General features: G+C 41.0%; 2 protein-coding genes across 9 annotated transcripts in view; both read right to left on the reverse strand.

Moving 5' to 3' along the window:
• The window catches only part of LOC137986522 (uncharacterized), a 135,108-nt gene that overhangs the window by 117,106 nt on the left and 5,502 nt on the right, over positions 1 to 12,500 (reverse strand). The window lies entirely within an intron of this gene.
• The window catches only part of LOC137992157 (uncharacterized), a 150,169-nt gene that overhangs the window by 95,953 nt on the left and 41,716 nt on the right, over positions 1 to 12,500 (reverse strand). For 7 of the 8 annotated variants that reach the window (XR_011121650.1, XM_068837292.1, XM_068837296.1 and 4 more), the window contains 8 exons: positions 10,349 to 12,058; positions 8,832 to 9,186; positions 7,355 to 7,402; positions 6,161 to 6,239; positions 5,356 to 5,407; positions 4,322 to 5,257; positions 3,930 to 4,154; positions 1,650 to 3,014 (listed from right to left, as the gene is read on the reverse strand). Coding sequence is in view for 7 of the 8 variants with exons in the window: in XM_068837292.1 (XP_068693393.1) it covers positions 1,650 to 3,014; positions 3,930 to 4,154; positions 4,322 to 5,257; positions 5,356 to 5,407; positions 6,161 to 6,239; positions 7,355 to 7,402; positions 8,832 to 9,186; positions 10,349 to 12,058 (4,770 nt within the window). In the remaining variant the exon portion in view is untranslated. The remainder of the gene's footprint in view (positions 1 to 1,649; positions 3,015 to 3,929; positions 4,155 to 4,321; positions 5,258 to 5,355; positions 5,408 to 6,160; positions 6,240 to 7,354; positions 7,403 to 8,831; positions 9,187 to 10,348; positions 12,059 to 12,500) is intronic. The other variant, XM_068837297.1, reaches the window with a different exon arrangement.

The following is a 12,500-nucleotide window of genomic DNA, read 5'->3' on the forward strand; positions in this document are numbered from 1 at the left end:
ATAGTTGTACCTGATGTTTATGAAGTACGGACAATTGCCTCAAACACAACTTAGTGTTTAAAGAACTGAAATTGACATGTGTTTTTATTGTTGAAGTATCCTTTTGAGTAGTATTTCGTGAATGTAATGAGTGAAATCTGGTCTCTTTTCTCGACAGTCTCATTGAGTCGTTATAGGAGTCACATACAATATACATAGAAACAACGTGACCTGGAAGGTAGGTTTTGTACTTCCTAAGATTAAAGGAGAGTTAAAGCTGACCCAAGGAAGGAACGCTTCCTTTTATATATCGTCTTATACAGTTTTCATCAGGTTTCGAAAACCTCATGCGGAGGGTTTTCCAATACAGCGACATAATGAGATTCACGCTAATTAGTGTAGGCGTCACAAAGTGACGCTAAGATTAAGCATGACCTTAACTAGAATCCTAACCAAAAGGTCATACGTGAAGTTCTTAGGCTTAAGGACGTTCGAGCCCATTGCTACTGCGCATTTTTTCGCGCATGTCACGCACGCGTCATGCATCACAGACCACGAAGGCAAACAAACATGGCATCGAGCCAGTGTTTGATCCTCCCTCGGGGTCGCTTGTTGCATGACGGGATAGCTGTGGACCCAGGTCTTCTCGGAAATGTCACGCAATAACGTGACACTACGAATAGACAATCGCTTTGAGAACTTCGCAGCGATTTTACTCTCTTGAATGCTCGGTGACCCCCATTTTTCCTTCCGTTCATCACTTCCTTTCCTGATTTTGTCCATTTTAACAAAAAACAAAACAAATCTGTACGTGAGAAGTTACAAATATATCGCCTTTTATGCTCTCGTGCGACCGAGGTTTTTTTTCTTAGACTTAAATGTATCGTTTTTCAAGGTCTATTTCACCTCAGAAAAAGACATCAGCTGCAAAGGTTGTTTAGTTACATTAGTTTTGTTGAATTGAGTACGTTTACCTGATCTAAATTTCACTAATGTAGCTTTTTTTATTGCGGACAGTTGTAAGCTAAGATCGTCATAAAATAACGCAATCTTCTAAAAATGCACCTCATGATCTCGAGAATGAGCACGGTGACCCCCCATTTTTTTTTTGCCTTTTTGGCAAAAGTAGATCATTACCTTTCTGTTTGGCAAGTTTTAAAAAAGTCTGTTCGTGGGAACATTTTGGGCGCGAACGTCCTTAAAGGGGTAGTATCATAGGAATTGCCCCTTTAAGTGTGCCAAGTCGATTTTCAGTAACTTTTTCATTGTTAAATTGCTTCTGGATCACCGCAGTGAGATAAAAGTCGATCAAATTTTAAAATAAAAATGAGCCGCACTACGTTATCGCGGAATTTATCTAAGATGGAAGGGGAGTACTTGAAAACGTCGGCCCGACTTTTTCAAATTGGCATTTATTTTAATCTTGGCTACGCGTAACCAAAAAAACTTAAGAATGGTTTCTGTGAGCTAAAATATCCGTTTTGAAAAAAAATTGGCCATTAATTTTAGTTTGCCATCGGTAAACAGGTCTCCGTTGCTTTCCAGATTTTTAATACAATCCACGACACTGCCCCTTTAAGAAGACGCCTTGTGACGTTTATGCAAAGTACCATAAATCTCATCATGCACTTGTATAGCATATATATGGATTGCGTTGTGTTAAAGCTTACCGAAAAGTTGCAACTCGGGTAAAGAGGCACTTTGAGCAGAAGAATCGTCACATGCCACAAAATCCTTGCTTTCAAGATCCAGTGAATCGGACCCCCATTTGTAAATCAAGCGGAGTCTCAAATCATTCCCCTTCTTCGCTGAATTATTTCGCGCAGTTAGCGGACATTGGGTGACTTGTGAATTTGTGAAGCCGACCAATTCCTCGCCCATTTTATTCCCCAGAGCTTTCAGCATCTCAGAAAGCTCTTGCTTCTGGGATGAATACAGGACCACCCGACGGTTATCGGAATCCTCGTCTTCTACCTTTGCCGTGGCGACTCTACGAAAAGAACTTATGCATTTTTCAAAGCTCTCCCAACAAGATTTGTGGAGCATAATCACCGACTGAAACGCTCCAATTTTGTGAATCTTTCCATCCATGTGAACGATTGCTGAAGCGTGCAGTTTAAGCTCATCTTCAGACTCTTCCTTCTCGTAAACGACTTCCTGATAGAATACCGGTCGATTCTGGTTTACGTGGTACTGTGTATTCTCCCCGCTACAGTTGACACGAGAATTGGATGAGTCAGTAAGTTCAAATCTCACCAACTTGGATGCATCGAACTTGGCAAAATCATTTAGACTCATTGCAACGTTTGCAAAATCGCGCATAAAGAAATCGTCGGCAAATGCCATCGGATTTGACAAAATATCCCTCGTCCGCTCGGAAAACAACTCCAACCTTTTGTGTAATCTCCAGTTTTTTGGGCAGTTCTGAAAATAGGGCTTTAAAAACTCCAGGATGTCTTGGTTTGCCAAACGTTTCCCACACTTTTCAAATTCGGACTTGCGTTCGTAGCTGCAGTTTTCAAGGCAAAGTTTCTCCAGAACTTGGCTAACGTCGCAGATAAGTTTTAGGACGTTGTTGTGTTGTAGAGAATCCCGAATACTAGACTCCATCGCTTCTAAAGCTTCGTCCGATAGACCCCACAAGCCAGTTGGCTCTTGGTAATCGGCCTCATTGTCAACAAAGACTTCCTTTATCATCTGAATCAATTCGGGAACAACGCTCTGAAATTCCTCAATGATGCATTTTTCAGAAGACGAAGAAAAATCCTTGCAAAAAAAGACGACAAAATCTCTCAAACATTCAGGCATTTTTCGCTCGTCGATTTTCTTCGATGAAGCTGCTTTCGCCAACCCGTCACCAGTGCTTTCCATCTCCAGGCAGCAATCTCTTAATACCAATTGACAAAGTGTATGGATCTTGCTGGCAAAGTGCTTCTCAAGTTCAACGCTTTCGTGCTCTAGCCGGTCAATTTTTGTCGCAACGTACCTTATGTGCTTGACGTGAATCTGACCTCTTTTAGTGGTAACTCGGTAATCTAATAATAATAAAAATACAATTATAAGAAATTAATGATAACGACGACGACGACATTGATAATGATTCCAAACGCCATTTTTTTAATACTTGAATGGGTGTGACTCTTTTAGAAGAGAACGTGAAGTATGCATCCTTCACAAGTCAAGGATATTCGAACCCATAGGCATTAATGAACAAAACGAACTGCAATCTGCAATTGTAGAATATCACAACGTCATATTTTATTTAACTAGTGCTCAATGTTTTACAACACAGAAACGTTTGTGAACGAATTTTTTCTCCTAGCGGACCCGATGAAGACTGGTAAAAACAAAACAGTCAAACACTTGACTTTAAGTCTTTTACATCAGTTTTTTTTTTAATTATTCCTAGGAGGTGTGTCAATGACGCTGTATTTAGCTGATGCTTTATAGGAGGCGAACGAGTGAAGAAGTAAACGAAAATATAGATCTGTGGCTAGAGATTACATTGCTTCACAGGCTCTAATAGTATTGAAATAAAGGTGCCAAGTTATTCTGTTAACAGTATCGCTTAAGGACGGTGCCTACGATTGTTATTGCGCACACGTTCTGCGCATCTCGAAGTACTCGGGTTTCCTATCGGTGGTGCCTACTAACTCAGGGATATTTTTGTGCGGTGTAAAACTATGCGGAGTAACCAGAAATTAGCAAGTGCTCATGGTATCTGAAAAGAAAATTAGGCGTAACCATGCATTTTTCAGAGATAATTAAGGATCAATTTGGAAAAGAACGCGATACATTGCTTTGTATTTGAACTGAATATTGTTGATTAGTTATCTTTGAAAAATGTGTGGTTCCCCCTCATTTTCTTCCTGGATTTCAATAACATTTGTTAAGATCTAGTTTTCCCGCATATTCATAAGCCGCCATGCAAAAATACCTTTGAAAAATACCTTGTTTCAAGCTCTCAAGAGGATTTCCGCGAGAAAAAAAATGTTCGAGAACATCAGTCTGCTTCAACCAATTCAAGATTACTTCCAGTTGGCAGTCGTCGTCACTCCACTTTTCTTTAATTTGAGGTAGTAATTCCTCAGGCAACTTAAGCGCTTTAGCAATGGGAATGACATTAAAGACTTCTCGGTTCACACGCAAAGAGCGTTTAATGTAACCATGGAGATCTGCAACAAAAAAAATACAAATCAGTAACATGGCATTTCATTAAGACATTACCACCTCAGTGATGAGGAATCCCGCGGTGGTCGGGACATCTGCAGATCAGGTATCATCATAGTGTACTCTTACAACATATCAAAGAGGTTGATCACTTTACCGCCATCTCACTTACCTAAATCACAAAACTGCCTTTCGTTGCTGCTTCCATACTTTCCTTTCACAGTTATTCTCCCACATACTATTCTGTCTTGATTGGAGCTTTCTAATTGAAGTCTAATGGCATGTCCTGTACTCCACCAAGTAGAGGATTCTACGACGACAGGAAGTTCACTGCTGGAACATTTGAAGTCTTCTATAGGAAAAACTGATACCTTGAGTTCTTCTTGATTGTAAATTCTCCTATCGTCTTGCCCTTTGACGGGACGCATAAATATTTCTCTAAATCCTTCCTTTTTGAGTTGCACCAACAAAGACGTCTCATCCTTTTGGAAGAATGCTTCATTTTCGACGTCCTCGCTCACAAACACAACAGCTAGTTCTTTTGGAACAGATTTACTGTTGAGCAACACCAACAACGAGAAATTAAATCCTGATAAATTTAGTCTAGATGCAATGTCTTTTGTTAGAATTACAGCCCTTTTTATGAGGGCTGCAATGATTGAGAATCGTTCTGTTATGATGAGCACTTCGTCACTTGTTTCATTCGATTCGATTGTGTTACGAGTAATGTCTTCCCAAGCGATCCCCCCGAGAGCAGTCTCCTTTCCATGTAAAATGACAACTTTATTAAACGAGGAAATCGGCCCTTTCAACCTGACTGTCAACTCTACTCCTGTCTTGAAATGGTGACCATTAGGTTGAAGATTGATGATAGGTGCACAGAACATTACGTCATTCTCAAGGTCACTTTGAACTAAGAGACCGCAGTACTTGGAAGGATCTTCTAATGTTACCGTAACAGTTACAGGTCTTTCAACAGCTCCAGGGGGACACACAAGTTTGACTCCCTCTCCAACCACTCCACCACCTTCACTTGTTATAACACTGGACATTGAAATCTTTTTTGTCCAAAGTGAAGCCTTCTTCTTCGTTTTCGTGGGTAAAACACCTTCAACATGAAAGCATGCATACAAAGGTTGGGACGTGGACGTTGTTATACGAGATCTAGGAAATTGTGAATGGGTCATGAGATATTGTATTTGTTACCTTCTGACCTTTTTGCCCCTCTCTTCAATTGGGTGGCTTCCTCTGACGAAGCCTGCAAAGCAAGATAATAGAGAAGACTAGAGAAAGTAAGAACACTTTGTAATCCTCAGATTTTCGAGAAGCTTGAGGTAGATAATATATCCTAGCAAACTGTCGCCAGAGGCATTCCACAGAGGTCATACCATGACAACGGGAACTGTGTCTACAACCTTTTGCAATCTAAAATGTGTGGGTGTTCTAGCGTCCCATAAAGTTACTGAACAGTCAAGTATGGAGGTAGGAGCCCCTTATTTTATCGCTTTTTAAAACGTGGCCATTTTTTTTTTCACCTATGTCATTAGCTAGGAAAGCATGTTTTCTAGCCATTTTAAAAGACCACAAGCAGCCTTACATGGTCCGAATATTAATGGTGCTTAAACCCTCGCTCTTTTGCGTACCAGGAACGGCGGAGCCGGGGGGCTGGGAAGGCTTTAGCCCCCCCCCCCCCCCCCCCAATTTCAAGCAAAAAATAAAAATAAGAAGTAAAACATCTGTCACTTTACTGTTGATCCATGTTTTGATATCTCGTCGAGAATGCTGAAAGTAGCATTTCCGAGCTTCAAGATTTCAAAATTTTCTGGCGGAGAACTCCCACAGAACCCCGTTCAAGTTAACGTCTCCGGCGCTTGCTTGTTAGCCCGCCCCTTCCCCCCCCCCTTCCCCCCCCCCGCCCCTCCCAAATACAAAATACGCTCCGCAGTTGCTGCGTGCCCTGCTGAAAGATGTAAGCTGAACAGAATCAGACAAATATCATTGTGTTACAGACCTCTCTGGGCAGTTGTGATTCACAGGTTTCAGGGTTTGTCATCTTCCGTGATGAAAATAATCCTTGCGGCGAAGGGTCCCTTGGGAAAAAAATCCAAATCGTCCAACTTCGCCAAACTGGAGGTGGCTAGAGGCGGAGGTAAATATCCACCACTGCCACTGAGGACAGTGAGATAATATAGCACAAAAGGGTGATTTTAACTCATTTAATCCTGCAACAATTACAGAATTTTCGGGCTCGAATCCCGTGCAAGTTGCTAGGAGGTGAATAGCAAAGGATATTTGGACTGTGAGTAGGCAATCAGAGCCCGTGTTCAACAATATCCACTGTTTTAGTATATACTAAAATTGATAACTGTAACTGCAACTTTGCCATTAAACATAGATGTACATTTGCACCTGACCTACTATTTTTTGACAAACTCACAAAACTCTGGTGGATGACTCTCTGAGTTATGCATGATTTTTAAAATCAAACGAAATACAATATGTAACAAATGATGAAGTTTACTTTTCGCCTTTACAATATTTCGGAGCCCCAAAACAATGCGAAGTGTTCGATTTGCATTTATATTTGTTTCAAATTGAAAAACTCGTAACAAAAATTAAGACATAACGTGACGTCATTCGTTAAATACTTTTTTTACATTATTGGACGATTAACATCCAATGTGGAAGTTAGCCTTATGTCGGTTGGTATTTTGAATGAGTAATCACAATATAAGAAATAAAATATGTGCTTGCCATATTTGCTTATGATATCACTAACCTAGTTTCATGGAACAGCACCCACAAGTCCCTTGCATCTTAATGGCAGAACTTCCGGCCGAACTAGTAATCGGAAGGTAGGTTCGATGACGGTCGGGAATACTCGGGTTTTCAGTTCCCAGCATTCCCGAGTCACCACCGAGAACACATGTCATAACGTCAGATATGTTTCTGGTAATTTTCCCTTTAGCAGGTGTGCACGGAACTTACCCGGCGCACAAATCAAAGCTCCCTTTGATTTTTCCGGGTAAAAAAAGCCCGCCAGTTAGTGATAACCTCGTAATAAAGTGTCGCAACTAAAATTAATGGACCTCTGTGACTTATACAATGGCCACCTTTGCAACACTTTTTGCTAGTTGTTTAATCTATTCAACTTCGTAACGAAACCGATTCACCGACTAACTGAATAAATCATGGTGCCACTTACGGCGATTCACCAAGTTCCAAGTAAACGGCTTCTAGCTCTTGTTGTGTCCTGCAGGAAAAGATTGAAAGCAAACGGCACCAATTTAAGGATAATACAACGGAGAACTGCAAGTTTGGTTAATACGAACCCTCTCTACCGACCTGGGGCCGGTTGCTCGAGGCCTGGTTAAGTTAGCGGTAACCGTTGGTTAAAAGGTATCAAAACCTTCCATAGTATTTAAAGAACGCTGGTTAGTGCTAATCATGCTTCGAGCAAACCGCGCCTGGTCGGTCTTAGTCCCAAGTAACTATAGGCGTTTCATAACGCTCAGAAATGTGCCACGGTCATAAATTCAACGCCTCGTTAAAAATCTTTCGTTAGCTCAAAGTCCCGTGTGCAAAATCTCTATGCAACTGGTCCGTCGATCTTTTTCATCACGTAGTTCTTGCAAAATTAAACTTTGACACAAATTTTTATCTTAAGAGCTGTTATCACTATCGCTTTTCTCATTGTTTGAGTTCCCTAAGGACTGCTGCTGAACCCTGACCCAGTTCATCGTTAAGGAGAAATGGGCACAATTCGGGGTGCAGAGATGACGAGAGCACTCGCCTCCCATCAATTTGGCCCAGGTTCGATTCCCAGACTCGTATGTAGGTTGAGATTGTTGGTTCTCTACTCTGCACCAAGAGGTTTTCTCCGGGTACTCCGGTTTCCCCTCTCCTCAGAAACCAACATTTGACTTGATTTGCGTTGATTGTTAATTTCACTTTACAGTGTCCCCAATTATAATTGGTGCCCCAGCGCTAGAATGAGTAGGCACTTAAAGTTCCTTTCCTTTTTTTCTGTCCGGAACCGTCGAAAACGCACAACGAGACACGTTTCCTGTATACTCACAACTTAATTCTTCTCCAGAGTGAATTACATAAGAATGTTGCCTTATGGCATGGGTGGGGTCCCCAGCACAGTCACAAATGAGTCTATTTTTAGAATACCCGTTCCCGCGCGAGAATCAGTTGTCATGTTCATGAAAAAAACATGCAGAAGCAGTCACGCGTTACATGGCTTCTCCTGATTGGTTAAAATTGGCGGCCCATTGTTTCTTTCGCGCGCAAAGTGTATCTAAAAATAAATCCATTTGTGACTGTGCTGGGACAAGGCCGCAAAGTGATAAATCAACACTCTTATCTAATTCACTCTTGTTCTTCTGCATGACGATCTACAACACTCAATTCAACTCAACAGCTCGTTAAAAAAATCTGATCGGTGCAAAGTACATTATTAGACATTACGTAATTCTCATTTGGTGTTAAATTATCGTCAATCATCAAGGTAATTGAAGTCTTGCAGTTTCCGATAGGGACCAGAACTGGAGCAGAAGTGTCTCGGGACATTAAGGTCAACGCTTCCTATTATCTTCAAAGCCTTTTTCTTTATTTATGATCTGAATGGAATAAACCCTGCAAGTCAATGCAACACATAACCAATGAGATGAACTTACTGTTGAACAAATATAGGGTCGTCATTCGCTACTTTCTCTTGCATCTCTTTGCACTTTTCTAAGTAGGTCTTTGCCTCTTGGAATTCCCCCTTTTCCTTTAACACCATTCCAAGATCAAACAGGGATTTGGCGGTGTCCCTATGGTCGCCCAACAATTTCCGCCGAATCTCCAGAGCTTTGCGCACGTACCGTTCAGCGGCTTCGATTTCCTTCAGATCGCGATGATTATTGGACAGGTGGTTAAGGATGGTAGCAGTGAAAGGATGATCACCTAATCTTTTTATGTAGATCGGCAAAACTTTCTCTTCTCGGATTGTTACGGCCTGTCGGTGGCGGTTTTCAAGCGAAAGAGCCACTAAAAAGCAAATAAAATTTGTCTCGTGACCATTTGCAATTTCAACTATGCTTTTTTTAAGGCCGCGCTGTTCATTTGCAGATTTTCGAGCAACTTGTTTTGCTGTGTTCACCGCAATAGCCTAAACGAAATGGCGCTTTCGGCCCTAGAGCTCCACTAAATACCGCATGCGTAAGTGGTTGCTAAGGGCAACATTGCGGGCCAAAAAGCAGACAGAGATGTCACACTGCGCAACGGAACAAACATTTCGTTAAAATCGTTACAGAAAGTATAACTCGGTTCTATTTTTTGCAACAATTTCTTCAACTTAGCCTGCAATATTTTTGGCTGTTGCAAGTTGTGTGTAACAGCGCCTTTGAAGCAGTTTTGAACGAAGTGCTTAATTGAATCCACATATGAAAGTAATTATGCTAACCAATCAACCTAAGCGTAAACGGCGCCATGAACCAACAACTACATTTATCACATTCAAAAGAGCTGGAAAAACTGCGTGTGAGTCGCGATCGGTATTGCTTCTCATTGGTTGAAAAATCTTTTTTTTTTTTTTTGTAATTTGTTTATTTTTCATTTGGCAACTACCATTTGCAAACTTATCTACAACTTACCAAAAGGAAAAAAAAAAAGAAAAGTTACAATTTACAAAACACTATCCAAAATGACTTACTTAAAAAAAAAAACGAAAAAGTACTTTATATTAAAAACAAAGAAGACCAACTAAATGTAGGATGTGACAAGGTTAATTTTCTACTAAGTGTTTAAAGCAGCTACTAAGTTTTCCCATTTTTTAAAATGAGTAGCGAGTTTATCCCTCTCCCTCGCAATATGGAGTTCGATATTATAAACACGTCTTATCCTGGCAATAAAGCCTCTCAACGAAGGTAAACCTCCAAGGCATTTCCTTACATAAATATAATATTTATCTAAAAGCATAACATGATTGATTACAAAGAAATCTTCCATTTCTTCAAAAATCTTGCTTATAACGTAACAGGGAATCCCAACAACCCGGGTACTTTCGACAGTCCATTGAAAACCGTTCTAAAGAAAAGTGAAAAAACTGATAGGAACGATTACATTATCGAAAAATTTCTCAAATGACCTAGGAGAGTAAACAACCCTCACAACCCCACCAATTTTTGGTCAGTATGATCCACAGACTTACCCGCCTTGTCATTAAATGTTGCACCCAGCATGACGTGGCAGACATTTTCGCCGCCTTCTTCTTCATCCGGTGTCTTCACTGCGTTTTGCCTGATGCGAATTGCGTCCTCAATCATACCTCTTCCTCGTTCACGGGTGTCACTACTTTTTGCTAAACAGCGGCCAAGCTTAGCGAGACATTGGGCTCTGCTGTTACCATGGTTCATGCCAAGTTTACTCTGGATTGTGTTTGCTTTCTCCAAATAGTGTTGAGCTCGTGCAGTAGCTTTATCACACAGACCCTCAGTGCACGTACAGTTGAAAATTTCCTTGATTCCAAGGGAAGTCAGACATTCACCGAGTCTTCTTTGTTCTCCCATTTCTTCACATTTCCTGACCAAGGATTCGTAGACTCCCTTAAACATGGACTTCGCCATCATCTTTGCAAGCAGCTCTCCCGCCACGTTAAAGGCATCAATGCATTTCGTAACACGTTCTGCATCCACTTCACCCGAATCAATCCACCCTACAAGCTGAATCACATTTTCTTTTTCATATGCAAAGTCGTCGATAGCTGACTCCACCGCATCTTTGCTTAAGAACTTCTTTAAAGTGTCTTTCAAGAAAGAAATGAGGTAGTCGATGAGCAGATTACGAGCGCGACGGAAGACCACACGAAACCCCTCTTCTGATGCCGCCTTGTGTATGCAGTAATCTCGAATGTTCGAGAGGAATGTATACCGGCATGTTTCCCCAAACATATTTTGCTGTAAGAGAGAGCAGTTTCCCAGTTCTACAACATGGCGTTTGATATCACGCTCACTTGACGTAGCGGAACAAAAGGCTTTGGCAACTTTAGGTAGCGTGAACCAACCTCTAACAAGAGCCAAACTTAAAAGGGTATGCTGTTCCTGCGTTCTTAGTCTACTGAAGCAATAGTCCAGGGATTTGTTAATGGCGGGATCGTGTGGAGAAGAGCTGTTCATATACGCCACTAAGGCGGGCAGATTAATTGCTGACGACATCAAAGTGTAAAGAACGAGCGGAATACCATTACAAGCTTCGCATAGTTCCTTGGATGTTTCGACCGTTACTCGATCGCCGTGTACATTCTTTAACAGCTCGAAGGTTTCTTCTGGTGAAAACGGATCCAGTGTCATCGTCTTTATTCCAATTTGACGAAAACAAACAATGTTCGATGAAGTAACAAGTAATTTAACGTTTCTTACCCACCCCGCAATTTCACCGATAAAGTCCTTGATCAACCTTCGGTCCTTACTGTCGGCGGGACATAAAGATGCAGCCGATCGTTGATTTTCCTGTTCGTTGTCATTCGCATTACCTAGTAAAAACTCAAAGTTGTCCAGCAACAAAAGAACAAAGAAAGTTTTGTTCAGTGTAATCAAACGATTCTTGACTTCAGCTTCTGGGTTATTTGCAGGAAAACGTGATGGGTAAATTTGACGAATGACTTTTTCTGAAAAGTCTGCGAAAGAATAAATGTATTTGCAATTTATGTATACAACCAGTGCGCGATCGTTAGTTTCAAGTATTTCATTGGCCGCCTTGATGGCCAAGGTTGTCTTCCCAATTCCTGGAGCTCCATGTAGTAAGACGCATTGACACTCGTTGTCTGGACGCAGACAGGTCAGAATGTTTGAAAGCTCGTCTTTTTGTCGACGGACAAAATGTGGAAACGCTTGTGGAAGCTCAGACAATTTCCGTAAGATATCTGGAAAAAGAATAAATTTTAAGAAATTAACAACGCTGCGAGCATTCCAATTCTGTAATTATTCCGGCACCATAAAATATTTCTTCAGTACAATGTTTTACGACCGTTAGACATAATTTTTTAAAACTTTGCATATTACGTCACAATAATGACAGTACCTTGTTCAGCAATAATTCGTGTTTCATTTGGTACCACAATATTGCCAATACATGATACAACGTTGTGGTGCCGATCCTTCTAATAAGAGCGTCATTTGGAAGCGTTGAAACTGGTTTCAGCCTCCTTATTGAAAGCTAATACTATGAAAATTCTGCAGTATCAAACAAGTAGCGGGCTATTCGCCCAATAATTAATTTGAGAACGACCAAGATTAACACCGTGACTACACTAGGTCCATAAAATATAGGAGTTCATGGAGCAAGGGTTTGCGGGGCTAAACGAA

The sequence above is a fragment of the Montipora foliosa genome, chromosome 2 (assembly GCF_036669935.1).
Source record: "Montipora foliosa isolate CH-2021 chromosome 2, ASM3666993v2, whole genome shotgun sequence".
Classification (NCBI taxonomy): Eukaryota; Metazoa; Cnidaria; class Anthozoa; order Scleractinia; family Acroporidae; genus Montipora; species Montipora foliosa.